We start from the raw sequence: 21,799 nt of genomic DNA, 5'->3' as shown, positions 1-21,799 counted from the left end.
TACCTAAAGAATTACCAAGTAAGAGGAATGTAAAATATTGCAGAGAAACCTGACAAAAATGCAGCTGCAATCAAGCAGTATCAAATATGAAACAGAATCCTGGAAACTGCATGGCTAACAAAATCTAACCCTAGAAACTAAAAGGTCATTAAGAGAAAGAAAAGATTTTAATTCATCAAGCAGTACCATAAAGGGGTGTATAAACAAACTGCATGTCATACTGTGAGAAGGACCTATAACTTGACATCGCCGTGAACTTTACACCAGAACAACATTTGAGAAAGTTCATGAGAAAGGTAAATTAAATTATGGACTCGGTCAAAAGTGCCTAGAAGAACAGCCACAATCTATGATATGAAGACATCACACTGCTCCTCCGTTATAATATTCAGTGAAAACTGAATGTACCAAAAGCCTTTTCTTTGAAATCATTATTAATGGTACTTTTCCACTCTCAATATAACAGCCAATTAAGGTATTACTGTCACTAAAGGCAAGGTGGCAGAAGCAAAGCCATCCTTGAACACTTCTACCACTAAGCTGTAAATACCTTTTAGGGGCATGAAATCCTATGCTTCATGAAACATCTTCATCATCTCAACAATACTCTCAGAAGTCTCTAAATTATTGATTCTAATATGTTACAAAAGAAAACTCTGAGCATATCTGATGGTTTAACAAAACATTCAGCCAATACTAAGCCTCCACTGCATTTAATAACTTCTATGAACTGTCTTTCACGGTCCATTACAGAAAAAATCTTTAGTGTATTACCTGAACCAACATTCCTCCAAGAACAATGGACGCAGTCAGATCAAATGTGCGCTGTGTGAGCTTAATGCTAGCAGACAGAGCAGCAACTTTCATTAGAGGCTGGTGCAGTTTTCCACAGGCCTTCTTCAGTTCCAAACTGATCTCTGAAAAAATTTCAATTAAATGTATTTCATCAGCAACCTAAACTCAAAAATAAGAATTCTATTCAGGACATCATTTAATGATATGGTAGAAAATTCAATTTTCTTTATAATACTAGAGAGTTATGAGAACCAATGTCAAGGATGGCAGGAAATGAGCAACTAATCTTATGATTCCATCTGAGATCTAATGAATATGAGTTGCCGTTTATCATACATTATACATAAAGGAAGGAAAGTGAAATAGACGACAACTTAATTAATGGTTAAAGGGTATGACAGTATGTACAGATATTGTTCTGGTAATAATAGGTGAAACTATCATTTAATGATCTTGGAAGCACCAACAATAAAGAAGCAACAGTGCATTTAAAATCATACAAGACAAGTGTTTTACCTAATATTATGGTCAATTTTATGACAAGGCTACAAAGCAAGCTGAAAGACAAACCTTTACAAATAAACCACGTGAAATTCAAACTGTTTCAAAGAATGTTTGCTTTTTTAACATGCTTGCTTGGTATTACTATAATATCCATTCTTTCTTGGAAACCACACATTAAAGAAATAGCTAAGTCTGCCTCTAAGAAACTGCATGCCCTGTTTAGATGTAAAAATTTCTTTTCTTCCGACAATTATTCCACTTATAAAAAGGACAGATCCATCCTTGTATGGAGTACTGCTCTCATATCTGGGGTGGTTCTAGCTCTGCATCCTTACTTAAAAGGGTTGTGTCAAAAGTGATCTGACATAAACTCTCCAAGGTTAACTTCTACACATGACCCACTTGCCATATGCTGCACTGTTGTTTCACTTTCCCTCTTCTATTGGTGTTACCTCGGTTTTTGCTCCCAAGGGCTAGCTGCTTGTGTGCCTCCACCAATAAGTAGACCATGCAACACTCGGCAAGCTGCTGCATCACATGATTACTGTGTAGCCACTGACAACTCCTAGGTGGGCCGTTCTGATAAGTTTCTATCCCTACACCTCAAAGTTTTGGAACTCTGTACCATTTCATGTCTCTCTCTCTTTTAGAGATGTAGGTCTGTCTCCTACTTTCAAAAGTTGCCTACTTAGGTGCCTCCTCTTCTAGCTAGATATCAAAGCACCAAACAGAAAACTATATCCTACAAATAATGTGTTACAGTCAACGATTCTCAGATGCAGATCTGATATCCACTTCTTTCCTTCCATAGCTAAGTTGTGAAACTTTTTATCTTCTATTTTTTCCCCTAATTCCTACACCATGTCTGCTTTCAAATGGTAAATCTATCATTACTTAAAAAACAGATGACATATATCATTTTCCCTGTCATGCCCAACGCATAACAAACTGGTGACCTGCTGAGTAAAATATTTTTCACCATCAAGTTTGTTGCAGCTGGTTCTTACCATGGACAGTGAAGGTGAGTGCCAGGTTGGTGAACTGGGGAGTGTCATGCTGTTCACCACTAGGATTGAGTTGCACATTTTCAAGCCGAGCCAGTGCTACATCCTCTGTGATAACATCAACGGTGATGTCAGTATCCTGTAAAATTAGCTTTTATCAAAAAAGTATGATAATCATTTTGAAAGGTTTCAGGTAACTTTCCAAGATGTTATGCAGAGGTAGCAGTCATAGGTTATAATCTCGAAAGATGAGATAAAGAGCCATAACTGGCACCTCTAAGTGATCTGTGGCCTTTCCATCATGATTCATAGCAAAAATACATGACAATCAGTCAGTGGTTAAGAAAACTAGTAATTCACATCCATAACTATGGATGACAGCTGGAGACTGAGTGTGAGCGAATGGGGCCTTTGTTGTCTTTTCCTGGCACTGCCTCGCGCACATGAGGGGGGAGGGGGATGTTATTCCGTGTGTGGCGGGGTGGAGATGGGGGTGAGTAGAGGCAGACAGTGTGAATTGTGTGCATGTGTGTATATGTGTGTGTCTGTGTGTGTATATATATGTGTACGTTAGGATGTGTGGGTGTTTATGTTTGCATGTGTGGATGTGTGTGTGTGTGCATGTGTGTGGGGGTGGGCTGGGCCATTTCTTTCGTCTGTTTCCTTGCGCTACCTCGCAGGCGCGGGAGACAGCGACAAAGCAAAATAATAATAAAAAACTAATTAAAATAAAAATCTTTGTCAGGTGACTAAATCCATGAGATCTTACAACTAATCCAATTATAATTTAAAAGACATATCTATGAAGCACAAAAGCAATAAAAATCAGATGCATGAATCATCACTAATACTCAGGTACATCTTTTTACCACAGTCAAACTACAGCCCCTTATGAATGCAATGCATACTTAAACAATTCAAAAACTATTCTAATCCACTTCCATATCTTGCCACCTAGTACTTCTTTGCCTTCTCCACTTGTTACAATGTTTACTATTCTAAACCACTTACATTTCTTGCCACCTAGTACTTCTTTGCCTTATCCACTTGTTACAATGTTTCTTCATCATCAATGAAATGTTTTTCTTTTAATATTTGTTCACTGTTTCTCACATAGTGAGGAACAAAACAAAATAATCATGGCTTTATACACTACCATTCACACTCAAGCTGTCAGGCATAATACACTGAAAATAGAGCCCTGCATTCATAGCAGAACCCAACAGACCTCTCTGCGGTTTCCCCTGACTGAATCACAAGCTTAAGTTAACTCTAACAACAGCACATCAAACCCTGTATACCACATAACTCAAATTAGCTCTATCCTGTGCATGCCCCACACCCTCCTTCATGTACTGGCCCCAATGTCTCAAGGCATCTTTCATTCCATCCTTCCATCTCCAGTTCAGTCTCTCTCTCTCTCTCTCTCTCTCTCTCTCTCTCTCTCTCTCTCTCTCTCTCTCAAATGTGTATACACTCTTACTCAGGCTTACCTCATCCTCTCCATATTTCCACACAATTTCATAATTTAATTAAACCCTCTTCAACTCTCTTGTATAAACTCTTCTTTCTACCAACTGTATCATCCAGGGTTCAAAAGAAACAGAATAGCAGAAACAGCTGAAAAGAATACTTCATTTCTCCAGTACACACCATTAAAAAATGAAATGCACATCATGAAAAGATGACATTTCTAAGTAAAAAAGACAACTTCTTACAGTCTATGATACAACAAATTCAGATAATTACAAACAACAGCATGTTGTAGACAAAAAAAAGTTTTCAAAAGTAAACTGCATCAATATACCTGATCAACAGTTGCATTCCCTTCAGTCACCTCAGTCTTCTGACCTTGCGGAATACTATGAGCAATGTAAGCCAGCTGCAGTAGTCTTTCATCTGCAATAACAACGCTTTTCCTAAACACATCATAACAATTACATAACAATGTCTCTAAAGAAACAGTCCAGCTAATTTTGTTCACCATAAAACAATACTAGTATGAATCATTCAAAACAAGAATCAACAAAGGGACCTATCTTCCTGTCATGTACGTGCACTACCAACCTTTCATTATACTATCTGTCTATCTTTATCTTTGATGCCTGCTTCCTTTGGGAACTCCCTCAAGGGGATGGCCATGGGAAAAGTCTCAATAACTGGTGAGCTCCAGTGCCACTTCTTAGCCTTTTAATGTCTTGCTTTCAACAGGTCACTGGGAAAGGGCAACTCTAGTGTACCATTTATTATACACTATGACATTTAGTTCATTATAATGTTACTCTACAATGTACAGAAAAGGCTGATCATGAAATTAGTAATCCAATGTCTTTTCTCTAAGATTTTAACCTTTCCACTGCTCTGTTTGTTACAAAACATTATATAACACATTATACAATGTTTTACTGGCTCTTGCTATCATTCAAAATTCTAGGATATGTTTGCTTCCACTAATTAATCCCAGATGTCACCAGTATCCTGCTGTCAAATGTGGGAAAAATATCATGATAGTAAGTCACTAAAAAATTGTCATGGGAGGTGCATGTACATCTACTTGGCATGATGCCATACATATGCACCCATTATGGTACAATATGTATCATATACAAGGCAATTGATAAAGAGAGGGCTTGTTTCTAGGGATTTACTGACAATGAATAAGAATAATAAATAGCATTCAGAATATATTACAAATATTTTGTTTAGATTATAGCTTTACACTGGCCATCACAGATTTCCAAACTCACTTACATGACAATCATTCCATGTTATGTCTTCACAGACAATTATGAGAGAATCTCACGGTGTTTCGTGACTCCCCTTTACCCCAGATAAAACATAAGAAAATTATGATAATTTTCATAACAGCAAAACAATTGCTGTAGTATTAGTACTTATAACATATTATCAGTGACAAGAAATAGTATTAGTACTTATAACATATTATCAGTGACAAGAAAACTCAAAACATTCATAAAAAAGATGATAAATTTCCTTCTCATATCATACTGTATAAAATATTTTCATGCTATATAATGATGCTATTGCTTTTATTCTGCTAGTTTTTTCATCCATATTCGCTATTTCCCATATTAGCAAGGTAGCGTTAAGAACAGACGACTAAGCCTTTGAGGGACTATCCTCACTTGGCTCCTTTCTCTATTCCTTCTTTTGGAAAATTCAAAATGGGAGAGGAGGATTTACAGCCACTCCACTTTAAGTCACCTTCTATGACATGCAGGGAATACATGGGAAGTATTCTTTCTCCATAATTTTTTGCTTAGGTTACTAGAAGGGCCTCTATATCACTGGGCCCTAGGCCAAGGCCTGTTTGGCCCATGCAGTAATCTGGTGCTGCATCTGGGGTAATTCATCACTTCACAAAAGTACTAAGGAATGCAATGGACCTCTTATCAATTTCCTCCATGGAGAAGGCCCTCAGACTGGCCAGACTGGAAACTACCTTTTTGAAACAATGGGCTGTAATATAAAAGTCAGGATGAGCAACAGAACCAGTCTTAATCCAAAAAGAGATGTTTCTTGCTGAAAAGGTTTTCATGCTTCTGGTTGAAAAAAAGGGTGTTGCCCTCAAAACTCTCTTGTGATCTCAATGAATACAGATTCAACCATGCAGAAGGCATGATATTTTTCCAAAGAAGTAATAAATATAGGGGTTTTGAATTGATGGAGAACATACTTGACACCACTGCTTACTTTTTCATCATTCCAAATATAAAACAGCAAAAAATACTAATGGCAACAAAACAATCCATCACAAAAAATCCAAAAACCTTCAGGAAAATAAAAGAAGTACTTACCGACAACAGAAAGTGCCACATTAGGCAAGGACACATTCACCTTTATCTTGGCCAGGTTGGGGTCATCTGTGAGGAGGCACTTGAATAAATCAACACGAAGGGTGGTGGGTTGCAGAAGGTGAAGTGGTGTTGGCTCATGGCTGCTTAGGGTCTGTTTCCAATCCTCATCAGTGAGTGACACAATCGCCTATAAAATATATACATATATTTATTTATTATCCCTGGGGACAGGGGAGAAAGAATACTTCCCATATATTCCCTGCGTGTTGTAGAAGGTGACTGAATGAGGAAGGGAGCGGGGTGCTGGAAATCCTCCCCTTTCATTTTTAATTTTCCAAAAGAAAGAACAGAGAAGGGGGCCATGTGAGGATCTTCCCTCAAAGGCTCAGTCCTCTGTTCTTAACGCTAATGTGGGAAATGGCAAATAGAATGAAAAAAATATATATATTCATCTGTTTATCATACTTGATCTGTCAATTTTTCACACTCAAATCTTAATTCAGTAAGGTCTAACAGATAAATACAGCTTCTAAACATCATTCACACATTTTCAATCTAAACCCAATATGTTTAAATTGGTACATGTACTTCTACACGATAAAAGTGCTTCTAACTTTTTCACTTCACTCATAAGTTATTCATGATATTCTCATCTTCATTCACACATCTCCAAACACAAAATGCTTCCACTATAACCTACCCCGAGTCACTCCCCTAACATCTTCATATGAAATATCTCTTTTCTCTTTCAATACCTTACTATAACTACCCACTCCTTCTACAATCAACTTAAACTGCACAACAATACAAACAACCCATCATTTGTCATTGTTCTAACTAACCATACCATCCAAAACAGCCTTTTTCATCCATGCATCTTTCTACTTCTTCACACTATCTATAAGAATCGAGCATTATACAAAATCCAGAACCTCAATGTCCTCTATCATCTCAAAGTGTGGATGGCTCGGCCTAAATGTGCCAGCTGCACACCCTCCTCACACTCATTTTCTGCTTTAACAATGTAATATTTCCCAACACAATCACATTATACACTGTCAGGTAGGAAGTACAAGTCAAGAGCAATTTCAAGAAAAACATCTTTATGTCTTTCCAACACATGCCAACCTCACACCCTCCTTACAATCATTTTAAGTACACACTGTAATATTTCTCAGCATATTCATGTAATTCATCAACAGTGCTGTGCCAGTGTATAAAATAAGGCAGCGCATGAAACCAATTTCAAGATAAAGGAAGATACACCACTTCCACATCCTCCCATCTTATCAGGAGCTGTCTAAAAAAGCAACCACAATCTTTCTGCTCCCTCTCTTAGTAATGAACCAAGCAAACACAGAGGTGTTTATATCAGTTCTTTTGTATAGTCTTTTACTATACATACAAATCTATCAATTCATGGAGGAAACAATTCTTGTTTCTTTTTATACTGTGATGGAATTTCCAGTCCTATCTTTATCAGTTAGGTGTATAAGATTATATTCAAGAGGCAGATTTAAAGGTAAAAATCAAGTGTTCTTATCCCCATAGAACAGTGCAGTATACAATAAAACTAAATAATCAGTGTAATAATGAAAATTAATAGGAAAATAAAAATATATAACTAATCAAAAAAAAAAAAAAATGGTGAAAATGTCTCAAATAAGTGACAACTGAAACTTTGTGAGCAGTACCTGGATGTCAACTAGTTCAATAGTAAAGTGATCGTATGATGCAATCCTGACCGCCTCCATGACCTCTTCTTGAGTATGTCCAAGAGAAACCAAGTCAGCTACACCTGGAACGTCCTTGGCGCGGGGTATACTCTTCATTAGCATGCTACCAAGAGTCACTACAATGGCTGAGCATCCTCTGAAATTCAGGAAAAAACCATAATATTCTCAATGCTAACCTTAAGCCTTCAACACAAAACAAAGAAAGCACGAAACAAAATGCCTGAGGACAAGACATAGCTAAAGACAAGTTGGTTACTCATGTACAGAATGCCAGTGTATAAGAGATGTGTGACTAGGGCATGCTGAAATGGCTCAAACATTTGGAAACAGTGAATGCAAAAAGGGTGACAGAGGATTTCTGTGTCAAGGGTACACGAAGCAAGGAAGTGTACTTACAAATATACTTATGAGTACCTACAAAAAACTATAGCCAGCATAGCAAGGTTAGTGCTCAGCACTCACTGCACATATTGCTTGTTGAATAATACTGTTTCTCTCCATCACCAATTACCTTACAGAGGACTGACCTCAACCAACCATCTAGTTTTCTTCAGAATGTTTAAGTAGTTGCTCCATGTATGTTTCTTATTTCTGGTATTGCACTGAATAATCTATTCAATTCTTTTGCTGAACTGTTATATACTTTTATTCAACATCTTTCCATTATATTCCAAGGTATTATTCCAGACACAATAATTCTGCATTTTCCTTCCAGAGATGGTTTCATATCTAAAACATTATTCTTGGTGCCTTCTACCTGGTTCTAGGCATACAGTATTACATTGAAAAGTTCAAGGTCATTCAACACATTGACACTGATTATGTTCCCTGAACCAGACCAGACCTATCAAGACCATGGTTCATAAAGTGTAATGATGGTGTGTGTGCATCAATTTGCAAAGTGTTAAGTGCTTGGTGCCTGCACTGAGGTAGTTGCATCATGAGTATGAAGGCCCCTGGGACATAATGAAATAGTGTTTGTAGCACTGTAGTGGGGTCCACAGTGTAGATGGAAAAAGTTACTCATGCTTGTCTAAGGAGTATGGCTTCTGATAGGTATACATCTGATGGGTTGGAATTTAAGAGTGAGTCAGGAGGAAAGTGGTTCAATGTTTGCTGGGTTATTTCAGTGAATTTGTTCTTTGTGAGTGTTATAGTTATTGAGGATGGAGGACCTGTAAAATGAGGTTATTGAAGTGTGAGGTAGAGGTACAACTTGTATTCCTACTTATGGGTTGGTGGTTAGTTATGGAGTGGTTTGGGTGAGAGGAATCTAGTGATGTTGCATAGAACTGAGCACTAAGCATTTTGAGGTCAGACTGTATTGAGAGGATCTTTGTTTCATTTAGTAAATGTTGAGTGCTTGGGGTAAAATGGGTTCTGCCTAAGTACAAGATATGAAAATACATATGGAGTACTTATCATCAAAACATGTATTAGTAAAATAAATACTTAAATGATACATATGTGTAGTGTGATTTCACATCTAGAAAAACCATAAGTATATAATGTGATTATACGTAGAATGAAATCATGCCTGATAAACATAATTATCATATACTTACATAGATAATGAGTACATATGCCACTACCCTAAGCCCTCTCCAACACATTCAACACCTCAAACAGCGACACAAAAAAATTCAACAACTTTTTTTTGGGTATTATTCAATAATGGATGATCTAAATATATTCCATACAGAAAACACATTTTCACATTATTTTTTTTTTCAATTCATGATGCATTTTCTGGACCATGCCTGCAAGTTAAGAGTTAAGGTAAAGATTCCACATGCTAAAAATATACGTCACCCAAATTTCAGGAAACTAAACTACAGACTTACATAGAGTAAGATCCTCTCTCTGGGACGATGATGTGAGAAGCAGCAAGCGCAATATTAAGGTCAAGGATACTGTGATGGTCTATGGCAGCCTGCAGTCCAGTCACACTCCTCTCCTTTACCACCTCTAACTGGCTCAGTGTTGCAGCTTGCAGTCTATCATAAGAACCAAAACAAGAATATATATACAAGCAAACTACAAAGCATATAATCAAAGGAATTCTAAATGCAAATGGCAATGTGTTATATTTCTATCTTCCACAGCTCAACACCCAAAATCCTAAAATTTTTACTAAATATTACTCTGACAAGTAAATTGCAGAAACATGAAATATGGCAAAAGTATATTTAAAATAATAGACCTGCTACCAGAGTATCTCATTTCCCCTATAGCAGAAACTCTCTACTTGTAACCACACCATCTTTTATGGAATAGTGATGTTACAAACAAAACTAGTCTTACAAAAGGGGGTTTATAAATGTAAGTTATGTGAGGGGGGGTCATTCTTGGGGACTGTCCAGGAATTGAGATGGTCCCTAACTTTTCATGAAAAGTGTGGTGTATTAAAAGCCCATAACCCAACACTATAAGTAATTGACAGGAGACCATACTAATCTACTTATCTGTCTGTACATTTACATGCCGATCTATCTATCTATCATCACTGTCTTTATTCCCCAATCCATGGGATGGATCGATGCTTAGTCTCTACAATAACTCATAAACATCTTCAACCTATAACAAGTGAGTTAAGAGTGAAACATGAACTTCCATGCTTATAACACAGCTTAATTTTTCACTTTTCACCTACTACTTTGATTTATGAGAAACTACCATTACCATCCATACCACTTCTATACATTTAAAGCTTCCACTACATCCTTTTCAAATGGGAGAAATTTCATTTAAATAAATATGGTTTTCTGACATAATTAAAGCATAATTCTCAGCAATCTAAGACCTTGTCATGAAGTTCACATATCAAAAATACTGCCATCACAACACTAAAAAAAAAAACATATCACATTACCTCTTTTTTTTTTTCACCTCTGTGGTCACATGCCCCACCAGTTTTCTCTGTCATCTTCAGGATGTTAAGATTAGAAACTGATTTGCTAAGGCTCAAAGCTTTGTAATCCACCATATGACTTACTGTTGAAGGGATATATCTTTAGGTGGAGCGAAGACATCAGCAAGACGGTTGACAGTAGCAGCATCAAACACTATCTGCAGTGGCTCTGACGATACTTGTACTCGCTGGTCACACAAACCATCTAATGGATTTGTCTCAAAAGTGACATCTAGCAAAGGAGTGTCACTAGTAGTGTTCTCTGATGTTACCAACTTAGGTGTAAAATCATTCTCAGAATAACCATTGACAATAAAGCTTCGCACACTTGCTTCCACCCTGAAAATTGAGATAAAGTTTGAAGGTAAGTATGCATTAGGTAAGTGATGTTTCAGAGTGTAATCCAAATTTACTTGTAAACTTGAGCCTTTTAAAGGAAGTCCCTCGTCCACTTACACTTCCAAGTACTTTTGCTTTATAGTCTTTTCCGACACTAATCCTATTGCATGTCTTTCCCCTCAAATTCATCCATCCATTGCACACACATACTTTAACCTTTTCTCTACATAATTTGATTTAAGAGGCATTGACAAATGATGATAGTTTCCTTGCCAAAAATTTTCTTTCCTTAATTTCCAAGTCATTTCTGTCTTCAGAGTGAATATTTACAAACCATTCTCTCCAGTCTTTCCAATTACTAAACAATACACTCTTACCAGTATTGTTACCCTTTGTTTTTCCAATTCAATCTTCAGTCTGTCCTACATCTTCAACCCACCACACTTTATCAATATATGTATTTATTTGGTCTTTAGCCTTAAATCAATTCTCTTCACATATCCAACATCTCATCCATCTTACCCTAAAGGAATATACTTAGCACTGGAGGTACTAACATTATCTAGCCCATTCTTATCCATATGTTCTTGATATATGCCTTATAATATCCATTATGATATAAACACTTACACTGTGTATCAAATCATGGCATACAAAAGCTGCAAAATAAGCATAATCCACTGTCACACAGACAGCTTTGGTGGCATTAATTCACTCAACTGATGCATGTTTACCCAAGATTCCTCATCTTTCTGTTCATGGTATTTTCCTTATATCATGCACTTTGATATGACAAATATTTACAATGCACAGCATGATGTAATGGAGTGCATAGATTACCTAAGTTACTGTGAAATAAGTACACATCGTGGATGACCAGTTAATGTTCGTTTACTTCCCTGTTTCTCAAAGCTTATCTTAGATGGCACAAGGATGCATGGTGGGTAATGAAAGACCAAGGGAAGGCTGTCAACTGTCACATGAAGAGAAAACATTTCTTTTGGTTGTAATGATGAAGTCATTTTACACAATTAACAGTAACAAAAGATTAGTCATATTCAAACAAATCTCATGGAGAAAGGGTTAGCTTTGCACGAGAAAACATCTTTAAACGCACTTGTCACAGAAAATGATTTCTTACCTTAAAGCATCCGCACCAGACCTTTTCTGTACAACAGATGCTACTTGATTTAGGTTTGCTTGAACAACAGTAGCCCCACTGGCATTCTCATCAGTGATGATGAGGACTAACTGTTTCAAGAGAAACTGGAGACGTATATCCACAAACTCTACAGGATACTCAGGGGGTGGACCAGTCTCTGAATAACCTATTGCTTCATATAATTTCTTCTTCTCATCATCATTCATTTCATCCTCAAATTTCTTTACTGAAAAAAAAATCAATAATAAACTGTTTGTACTGAGTTATTTCTGCACAGTGACAAACTGGTCTGTGCTATTCTTTAATCTTTTTACACTTTTGCATACACGTGTGTTTTATGTACACTATTTCATTTAATTCTCCAAAGACAACATACAATATATTGTATATGCTAAGGTGGCACCATTATTTATCAGCAATGATCATGCTGGCAAGCGATCACTTGCAATAGCAATCACCGACTACTATCACATGAAGTTTTCGAGACTGATTTTTTTCAGTACTTACATTAAAACATATAATCTAGTCTATTATGAACAGCATTAACTAATCTATTCTTTCATAAGCATCAAATAAGTGGATTACTGGATAGTGAGTCAAAAGGTAGCACAACCTAACTGTAGGTTGTACAGGGGATATTAATTATTCATTTCTGAAGTTATAACAATGAAAAGTACAAGAAAAGCTATATCTTCAAGATCTCAAAGATACCATGATTTAATGGGACATGCCTTACACTGATATGAAAGATAATTATCAATATTTGAAAACAAAATGTCCAAGGTCATGCAGCACTGACTTGCACTTGTTGAGGTTAACACTACCTTCACTTACAAGAGTTTACATAGAGGCAACCCTTACCTAAATTGGTTCCTTCCTTAGCAACACCTTCACTCTCTTTCTGTGCACTTCCAAAGAACCATCCACTGAACCATCCCTGATTCTTCTTCTCTTGTTTCCGCAGTTCCCCTTCACGCTCTACCTGTAATATATATGCACTCACTTTTACAGCATCTACCCTTTTACAATTGGATGAATACAAGGTTATGCTACTTCTAGTAGCAGTGAAAGGCAGACTCCCCTGGGATGAGAAGTTTTTTGACAAGACTGTACACCTAATGACACAGCCTTGTCAAATGTGACTTTTCATTTGTATTGTAACTTCTTGCAGGCATAGCCCAGTAACACCCATTCCAACTATAACTATGACCAACAATATCTAATTGAACAGAAATCCAACATTAAGTAATTTCTTATCAAAGATGAACTACTTATCACTGAAATTGAAAAGCAATTCTTCAGAGCTATGTTAAATGTTATTCAATTTCTCAAGCCATTTTTGTCAAGTTTGCCTTTTCATTTTCAACTTCATAATCTTTTTCATATTCTTTGCATCTACTATAAAACTGAAACTTTCTTATCTCCTTACCTCCATTTCTGCTTGTCGCCTCACAAGAGTGATATTGAATACATCCAAAAACCGTTCACTCTCTTTAATATCTTGTTCTTGTTCTGCAGTGAGTCTTCTGTTTTCTAGCTTTGCCTTATATGCTGCTTTATACCGGCGGCAAGTAGCTCTATGTTCCCGAATATGCTTCCATGACCAATTTTGGTGCACACGTCTGATGTTTTCTAATTTGCATTCATATGCATAACGCCACCTATTAAATAATCATATCTGTGATAAGTGCCTGCAACAACTTTCAGCAATGTGAAAATGTTTTTCAAGTCATGATGAATAAATAATGCATGATTTTCATTTCTATGAAGATGATAGCTGCTGTGTCATGTAACATAAAGAAAACAGTGGATTCATCAACTTACTTTTATGGCTGAGTTCTATAATGAAAGACTTCATTTTAACTAAATCTTTGCATGTATTCCAACATCTCAACTAACTCCTTCTTGAGCATGCACTATTCAACAAATATCAGGTTCTGTAATCCTATTATTTCATCTCTCATCATTAAGATACACCTTCCTTACATCAAAGCTCTCATCATATTTCCACATCAATTTTTCTGTATCCAGGATATCTTCATGTTACCTACTTTAGACTTATCACTTACTTCTTCAAAAATATACATTCTCTATCATTGTCATAACAAGTAAATCTGTATCAGTCAAAATCTGAAATCTAACATAACCATGTCAGAAGAAATAAAGAAATATACCTAGAAAAGCAAATGGATTTGTATGTAGCATTTATGGATCTGGAGAAGGCATATGATAGAGTTGATAGAGATGCTCTGTGGAAGGTATTAAGAATATATGGTGTGGGAGGCAAGTTGTTAGAAGCAGTGAAAAGTTTTTATCGAGGATGTAAGGCATGTGTACGTGTAGGAAGAGAGGAAAGTGATTGGTTCTCAGTGAATGTAGGTTTGCGGCAGGGGTGTATGATGTCTCCATGGTTGTTTAATTTGTTTATGGGTGGGTTTGTTAGGGAGGTGAATGCAAGAGTTTTGGAAAGAGGGGCAAGTATGAAGTCTGTTGTGGATGAGAGAGCTTGGGAAGTGAGTCAGTTGTTGTTCGCTGATGATACAGCGCTGGTGGCTGATTCATGTGAGAAACTGCAAAAGCTGGTGACTGAGTTTGGTAAAGTGTGTGAAAGAAGAAAGTTAAGAGTAAATGTGAATAAGAGCAAGGTTATTAGGTACAGTAGGGTTGAGGGTCAAGTCAATTGGGAGGTAAGTTTGAATGGAGAAAAACTAGAGGAAGTAAAGTGTTTTAGATATCTGGGAGTGGATCTGGCAGCGGATGGAACCATGGAAGCGGAAGTGAATCATAGGGTGGGGGAGGGGGCGAAAATCCTAGGAGCATTGAAGAATGTGTGGAAGTCGAGAACATTATCTCGGAAAGCAAAAATGGGTATGTTTGAAGGAACAGTGGTTCCAACAATGTTGTATGGTTGCGAGGCGTGGGCTATGGATAGAGTTGTGCGCAGGAGGGTGGATGTGCTGGAAATGAGATGTTTGAGGACAATGTGTGGTGTGAGGTGGTTTGATCGAGTAAGTAATGTAAGGGTAAGAGAGATGTGTGGAAATAAAAAGAGCGTGGTTGAGAGAGCAGAAGAGGGTGTTTTGAAATGGTTTGGGCACATGGAGAGAATGAGTGAGGAAAGATTGACCAAGAGGATATGTGTGTCGGAGGTGGAGGGAACGAGGAGAAGTGGGAGACCAAATTGGAGGTGGAAAGATGGAGTGAAAAAGATTTTGAGTGATCATGGCCTGAACATGCAGGAGGGTGAAAGGAGGGCAAGGAATAGAGTGAACTGGATCGATGTGGTATACCGGGGTTGATGTGCTGTCAGTGGATTGAATCAGGGCATGTGAAGCGTCTGGGGTAAACCATGGAAAGTTGTGTGGGGCCTGGATGTGGAAAGGGGGCTGTGGTTTCGGGCATTATTGCATGACAGCTGGAGACTGAGTGTGAACGAATGGGTCCTTTGTTATCTTTTCCTAGCGCTACCTCGCACACATGAGGGGGAGGGGGATGGTATTCCATGTGTGGCGAGGTGGCGATGGGAAGGAATAAAGGCAGGCAGTGTGAATTGTGTGCTTGGGTATATATGTATGTGTCTGTGTGTGTATATATATGTGTACACTGAGATGTATGGGTGAGTAGGTTTGCGTGTGTGGACGTGTGTGTATATACATGTGTATGGGGGTGGGTTGGGCCATTTCTTTCTTCTGTTTCCTTGCGCTACCTCGCAAATGCGGGAGACAGCGACAAAGCAAAATAAAAAATAAATAAATAAATAAGATCATGAAGTATTCTCACACATTTCACATGTTCCATATTGATATCAAACAACCATTAACAGGTGTGGCAAAGCTACTGATACTGAAGATGAGACAGCCAGGATAACAACTGAATGCAAAATACATAAAAAGGTACACATATCTCCAATACACAAAGGTAGATCCAAATTTTCTCTGAAACAGTACAGACCTGTAATTCAACCTTGCATGTTATACGAGTCTTTGAAAGTGTGGAAAAGAAGTATTTGATGAAATGATCAATAATTACCTCATCAACATATTTCACATGGATTTCTTTCTTTCATAAATGTTAGCCATTTCAGCAAGGTACCACTAGTAACAAAGGAAAGGCCTCATTCACTTACATTCATTCTATAACTGTCATGCATAATGTCCCGAAACCACAGCCCCCTCTCTACAACCAGGACCCACAGGCCCTTCCATGGTTTCCCCTGGCTGCTTCATATGCACTGGTTCAGTTCAATGACAGCACATTACCACCTGTATACCATATTGCTCTAATTCAATCTATCCTGTACACACCTTTCGTTTTCTGGCATGTTCAAGCCATGAACACAAAATCCTGGCAGAAAATTATCCTGAATTAATCAAAGATGATGATCTGTCCTCAAATCAGATGCAGAATCATTCTACAAACAATAACTCCTCTAAAACTGAAAATGACCAAGATGAAGCAACATGAGGTATTCCTAGCACAAGTATAAGCAGTGTTCTCAGCTGTTTATTCTTTCATTTTTCTGATATCATTCGTATTACTATTTACCTCTCTGCATGTGGAAGGTGATTCTATAGCCACTGACTTTTTCAGCATTGAAAGTGACCCAAGTGAGGCTGGTGTTGCCAATGGTCACTCCAGAAGTAAAACTGGTTATTTGTTTGTTTGTTGTTTTTTCCAATATATCTTATACCATTATTTGCCTTTCTCTATTCCTTGCTAATGCGGGAAATGGCGAATAGTTTGAAAGAAAAATATTTGCCTTTCTGAGTATCACAATAGAAATCTCAATTTAGCTTGTTCTACAAGCAAACAGAGACTTCAGAGGTTCAAGTGAACATAATTCCTTGCTTCAAGGAGCATCAATATTTACATAGAGGATCACTATAGGAATGAATTTAGCTCACAGATTATACTGTCTTCTCTTAATAGGCCTTCAAGCAGGAAATATGCGAGTAAGACTCTGAGAGATAGATAGATAGATAGAACATTCAGTCAGAAAGTCAGTATACTTATTCAAGGACCACATATAATAAACTGCTTCAATAGTGTTTAGTATACAGAAGGGTCATGATGTAGCATTAGATACTGTAGGTACAAAAATGTTTGTGAAGTAGAAAATCATGCTATATCATGACATTCATTTCCATGAAAATAGGGGCTAAAAGATGGTAGGCCTTAAAACATAAAATATGCTCCAAATAATATGTAAATAATGAAATTAATGTAACAGATAGCACTCAAAATGTTGTCCAAACAATGAAAACATCATTTTTGCATACTGCTTTAAATACAAGCATACAAAAAACCTTTTTTTTTTTTTTTTTTTTGCTTTGTCGCTGTCTCCCGCGTTTGCGAGGTAGCGCAAGGAAACAGACGAAAGAAATGGCCCAACCCACCCCCATACATATGTATATACATACGTCCACACACACAAATATAAATACCTACACAGCTTTCCATGGTTTACCCCAGACGCTTCACAGGCCTTGATTCAATCCACTGACAGCACGTCAACCCCGGTATACCACATCGCTCCAATTCACTCTATTCCTTGCCCTCCTTTCACCCTCCTGCATGTTCAGGCCCCGATCACACAAAATCTTTTTCACTCCATCTTTCCACCTCCAATTTGGTCTCCCTCTTCTCCTCGCTCCCTCCACCTCCGACACATATATCCTCTTGGTCAATCTTTCCTCACTCATTCTCTCCATGTGACCAAACCATTTCAAAACACCCTCTTCTGCTCTCTCAGCCACACTCTTTTTATTTCCACACATCTCTCTTACCCTTACGTTACTTACTCGATCAAACCACCTCACACCACACACTGTCCTCAAACATCTCATTTCCAACACATCCATCCTCCTGCGCACAACTCTATCCATAGCCCACGCCTAACAATATATATTTATGTAAGCAACACGTTAAAAAGAGAAAGAGAATGAAAAAGGTAAACAAATCTGTCTATCCTTCTCAATACGATGTTACTGTATGAACTTGGCCCTTCATATTACTCAGAATATGTCTTGACAATTGTTTCACAGAAAAGCACATAAAAGATATATCAAAACAAATGAACGAACTGAAACTTGTATTTCAATAGAAAATAAAATAATAACAGACTCACTACTTCTTACCAATGTGGTAAGAATATGGAGGGAACAAGGGAGCATGAGTCAACATAGGAGATGCTAGGAAGACAAAGTGGACCAAACTATTGTAATGCACTGTTTAATCAATTTAGAGGGTCAATTAATTTCTTTATAGTTTAAATCTAAAAAAAATCTTATGCTAGAAACTCAAAAGCAGAAAGGTAGGAACCTTTTAACAGATAACCAGCAGGTTTCTTGTTACCTGCTTTTCCTATGCATTATCATGTATATCTCTCTCTCTCTGTCTATGGGAAGGCAGACTCAAATATAGAGGTTCTTAAAACATAAGTAACAACTAACCAGTAGTAAGCATTGCCTTTGATCCCAGTGACAGCTGGACGATGCTTATGGAACTTCGAGGATATCCTCAGTCTGTCAAATGAGTCAAGCAGTGCCATAACATCAGAGTATTGGCATCGACTCATTCCTGCCAAAAAGAAAAGAATTAATATTGATGGACCTCTCATCTCAAAATATATCCAATGTTAATATTGATACATCATAATCAATCACAGAAAAGAAACATGATTATGATGTGTTCAAAACATTATACACCATTCTGTTAAAAAAGGAAGATACCATAATTGACAGCACCTATATTCATAACCAGGGGATCAATTAAACTGTCAGCCCTTAGTAGTGACACATTTATCAAAGAGAAAAATTAATAAATACAAGTGCAATATATGAATTAGATGCACTTCCAGTCTACAAGTGCTTCATTTTCACTATCTGAAATCCATAATAACAACAAGCAGTTCATGAGTGATATACCTGTTCTATTTTCCCTTTCAGAGGACTATGTTTGCTGAAAATATAACACCAGTTAAGTGTACCATTCACTCTTACGCCACAATGTTCACCTAACATACATCACATGTCTAATGTAAATGCTTCATAGTTACTTTAGTCCAATATTTTAGTCCAATTTTTTTTATTTTGCTTTGTCGTTGTCTCCCGCGTTTGCGAGGTAGCGCAAGGAAACAGACGAAAGAAATGGCCCAACCCACCCACATACACATGTATATACATACACGTCTCATACCTATACATCTCAATGTACACATATATATATATATATATATACACACAGACATATACATATAAACACATGTACATAATTCATACTGTCTGCCTTTATTTATTCCCATCGACACCTCGCCACACATGGAATAACATCCCCCTCCCCCCTCATGTGTGCGAGGTAGCACTAGGAAAAGACAACAAAGGCCCCATTCATTCACACTCAGTCTCTAGCTGTCATGTAATAATGCCCGAAACTACAGCTCCCTTTCCACATCCAGGCCCCACACAACTTTCCATGGTTTACCCCAGACGCTTCACATGCCCTGATTCAATCCATTGACAGTACGTCGACCCCGGTATACCACATCGATCCAATTCACTCTATTCCTTGCCCGCCTTTCACCCTCCTGCATGTTCAGGCCCCAATCACTGAAAATCTTTTTCACTCCATCTTTCCACCTCCAATTTGGTCTCCCACTCCTCCTCGTTCCCTCCACCTCCGACACATATATCCTCTTGGTCAATCTTTCCTCACTCATTCTCTCCATGTGTCCAAACCATTTCAAAACACCCTCTTCTGCTCTCTCAACCACGCTCTTTTTATTTCCACACATCTCTCTTACCCTTACATTACTTACTCGATCAAAACCACCTCACACCACATATTGTCCTCAAACATCTCATTTCCAGCACATCCACCCTCCTGCGCACAACTCTATCCATGGCCCATGCCTTGCAACCATACAACATTGTTGGAACCACTATTCCTTCAAACATACCCATTTTTGCTTTCCGAGATAATGTTCTCGACTTCCAAACATTCTTCAAGGCTCCCAGGATTTTCGCCCCCTCCCCCACCCTATGATTCACTTCCGCTTCCATGGTTCCATCCGCTGCCAGATCCACTCCCAGATATCTAAAACACTTTACTTCCTCCAGTTTTTCTCCATTCAAACTTACCTCCCAATTGACTTGACCCTCAACCCTACTGTACCTAATAACCTTGCTCTTATTCACATTTACTCTTAACTTTCTTCTTTCACACACTTTACCAAACTCAGTCACCAGCTTCTGCAGTTTCTCACATGAATCAGCCACCAGCGCTGTATCATCAGCGAACAACTGACTCACTTCCCAAGCTCTTTCATCCCCAACAGACTTCATACTTGCCCCTCTTTCCAAAACTCTTGCATTCACCTCCCTAACAACCCCATCCATAAACAAATTAAACAACCATGGAGACATCACACACCCCTGCCGCAAACCTACATTCACTGAGAACCAATCACTTTCCTCTCTTCCTACACGTACACATGCCTTACATCCTCGATAAAAACTTTTCACTGCTTCTAACAACTTGCCTCCCACACCATATATTCTTAGTACCTTCCACAGAGCATCTCTATCAACTCTATCATATGCCTTCTCCAGATCCATATATGCTACATACAAATCCATTTGCTTTTCTAAGTATTTCTCACATACATTCTTCAAAGCAAACACCTGATCCACACATCCTCTACCACTTTCACGGCTCCTGAAAGTGCTCTATATTGCTCCACATGCTCCATATTTCCTGTATGTGCTTCATATGTACTGTATATGCTCCATATTTCCTGAACATGCTTTATATGCCCTTTTGTTCTCCATTTCTGCTCAATGTTTTCTATGTTCATAAGTTCTATGTTCACTGTATGTGCTCTCTTCCTGTTTTATATGCTCCAAGTCTTCCAACTTTGCAAAGTATTTTCCATGCATGTTTTCCTTTTTTGGTCTTTGAAACCCAAGTTTGTATAATTTGCTCCAAGATTGCTTTGAGTTCCATAAACACAGAAAGAGCACCATTATCACCCAAAGTAAGCTATTTTGCTTATAAAAAAATCCATATTCCCAAAAGCAACCAGGGGAAATGGAAGTTGAAATAGTAGTGTTCCCCTACTAATCGACTAATGTGAGAGAGTAATGTCTCTCATACCAAATGATTATGAGATACATCAAGAGATATAGTTAAGAGAGGCTAGTTACTGTTCTCAAGACTTCTCTAAACCATTCCATATCAACAAACTGCAGCAAAACACTGCCATAATATCCATTCACAGAAGTGATAGTCTGTTTCATCAAAAAGGTACATATGATTCTTACCACTTATAAATGTATAATCTTTTTTTTTATAATTTTCCTCCTGACATGATTGCACCTATCTTGGTGAACAATTTTCTAGGATTAGAAAATATTCAGGCTGCACCTTGACCACAGTTCAGCTTAATGAGCATTTTCTTAAAGTCTAACTGCTTTGCCTGGATAACACTGCGTTTGTTCTTCAAATTCTATCAACTGCATATATCAATCATT

At 37.7% G+C, this 21,799-nt stretch overlaps 1 protein-coding gene across 1 annotated transcript in view; it reads right to left on the bottom strand.

Annotated features, from left to right (window-relative positions):
• Window positions 1-21,799, bottom strand: part of Vps13 (vacuolar protein sorting 13C) — a 162,948-nt gene that overhangs the window by 126,848 nt on the left and 14,301 nt on the right. The window contains exons 8-18 of the mRNA XM_071660546.1: window positions 18,722-18,848; window positions 13,699-13,930; window positions 13,131-13,251; window positions 12,249-12,495; window positions 10,853-11,107; window positions 9,702-9,854; window positions 7,816-7,993; window positions 6,122-6,308; window positions 4,111-4,202; window positions 2,307-2,442; window positions 775-917 (exon numbers count right to left, since the gene is read on the bottom strand). Coding sequence (XP_071516647.1) covers window positions 775-917; window positions 2,307-2,442; window positions 4,111-4,202; window positions 6,122-6,308; window positions 7,816-7,993; window positions 9,702-9,854; window positions 10,853-11,107; window positions 12,249-12,495; window positions 13,131-13,251; window positions 13,699-13,930; window positions 18,722-18,848 — 1,871 coding nt within the window. The remainder of the gene's footprint in view (window positions 1-774; window positions 918-2,306; window positions 2,443-4,110; window positions 4,203-6,121; window positions 6,309-7,815; window positions 7,994-9,701; window positions 9,855-10,852; window positions 11,108-12,248; window positions 12,496-13,130; window positions 13,252-13,698; window positions 13,931-18,721; window positions 18,849-21,799) is intronic.

This window comes from Panulirus ornatus, chromosome 5 (genome assembly GCF_036320965.1).
Source record: "Panulirus ornatus isolate Po-2019 chromosome 5, ASM3632096v1, whole genome shotgun sequence".
NCBI classification, from domain to species: domain Eukaryota; kingdom Metazoa; phylum Arthropoda; class Malacostraca; order Decapoda; family Palinuridae; genus Panulirus; species Panulirus ornatus.
This window is presented reverse-complemented; position numbering and strand designations above follow the sequence as displayed.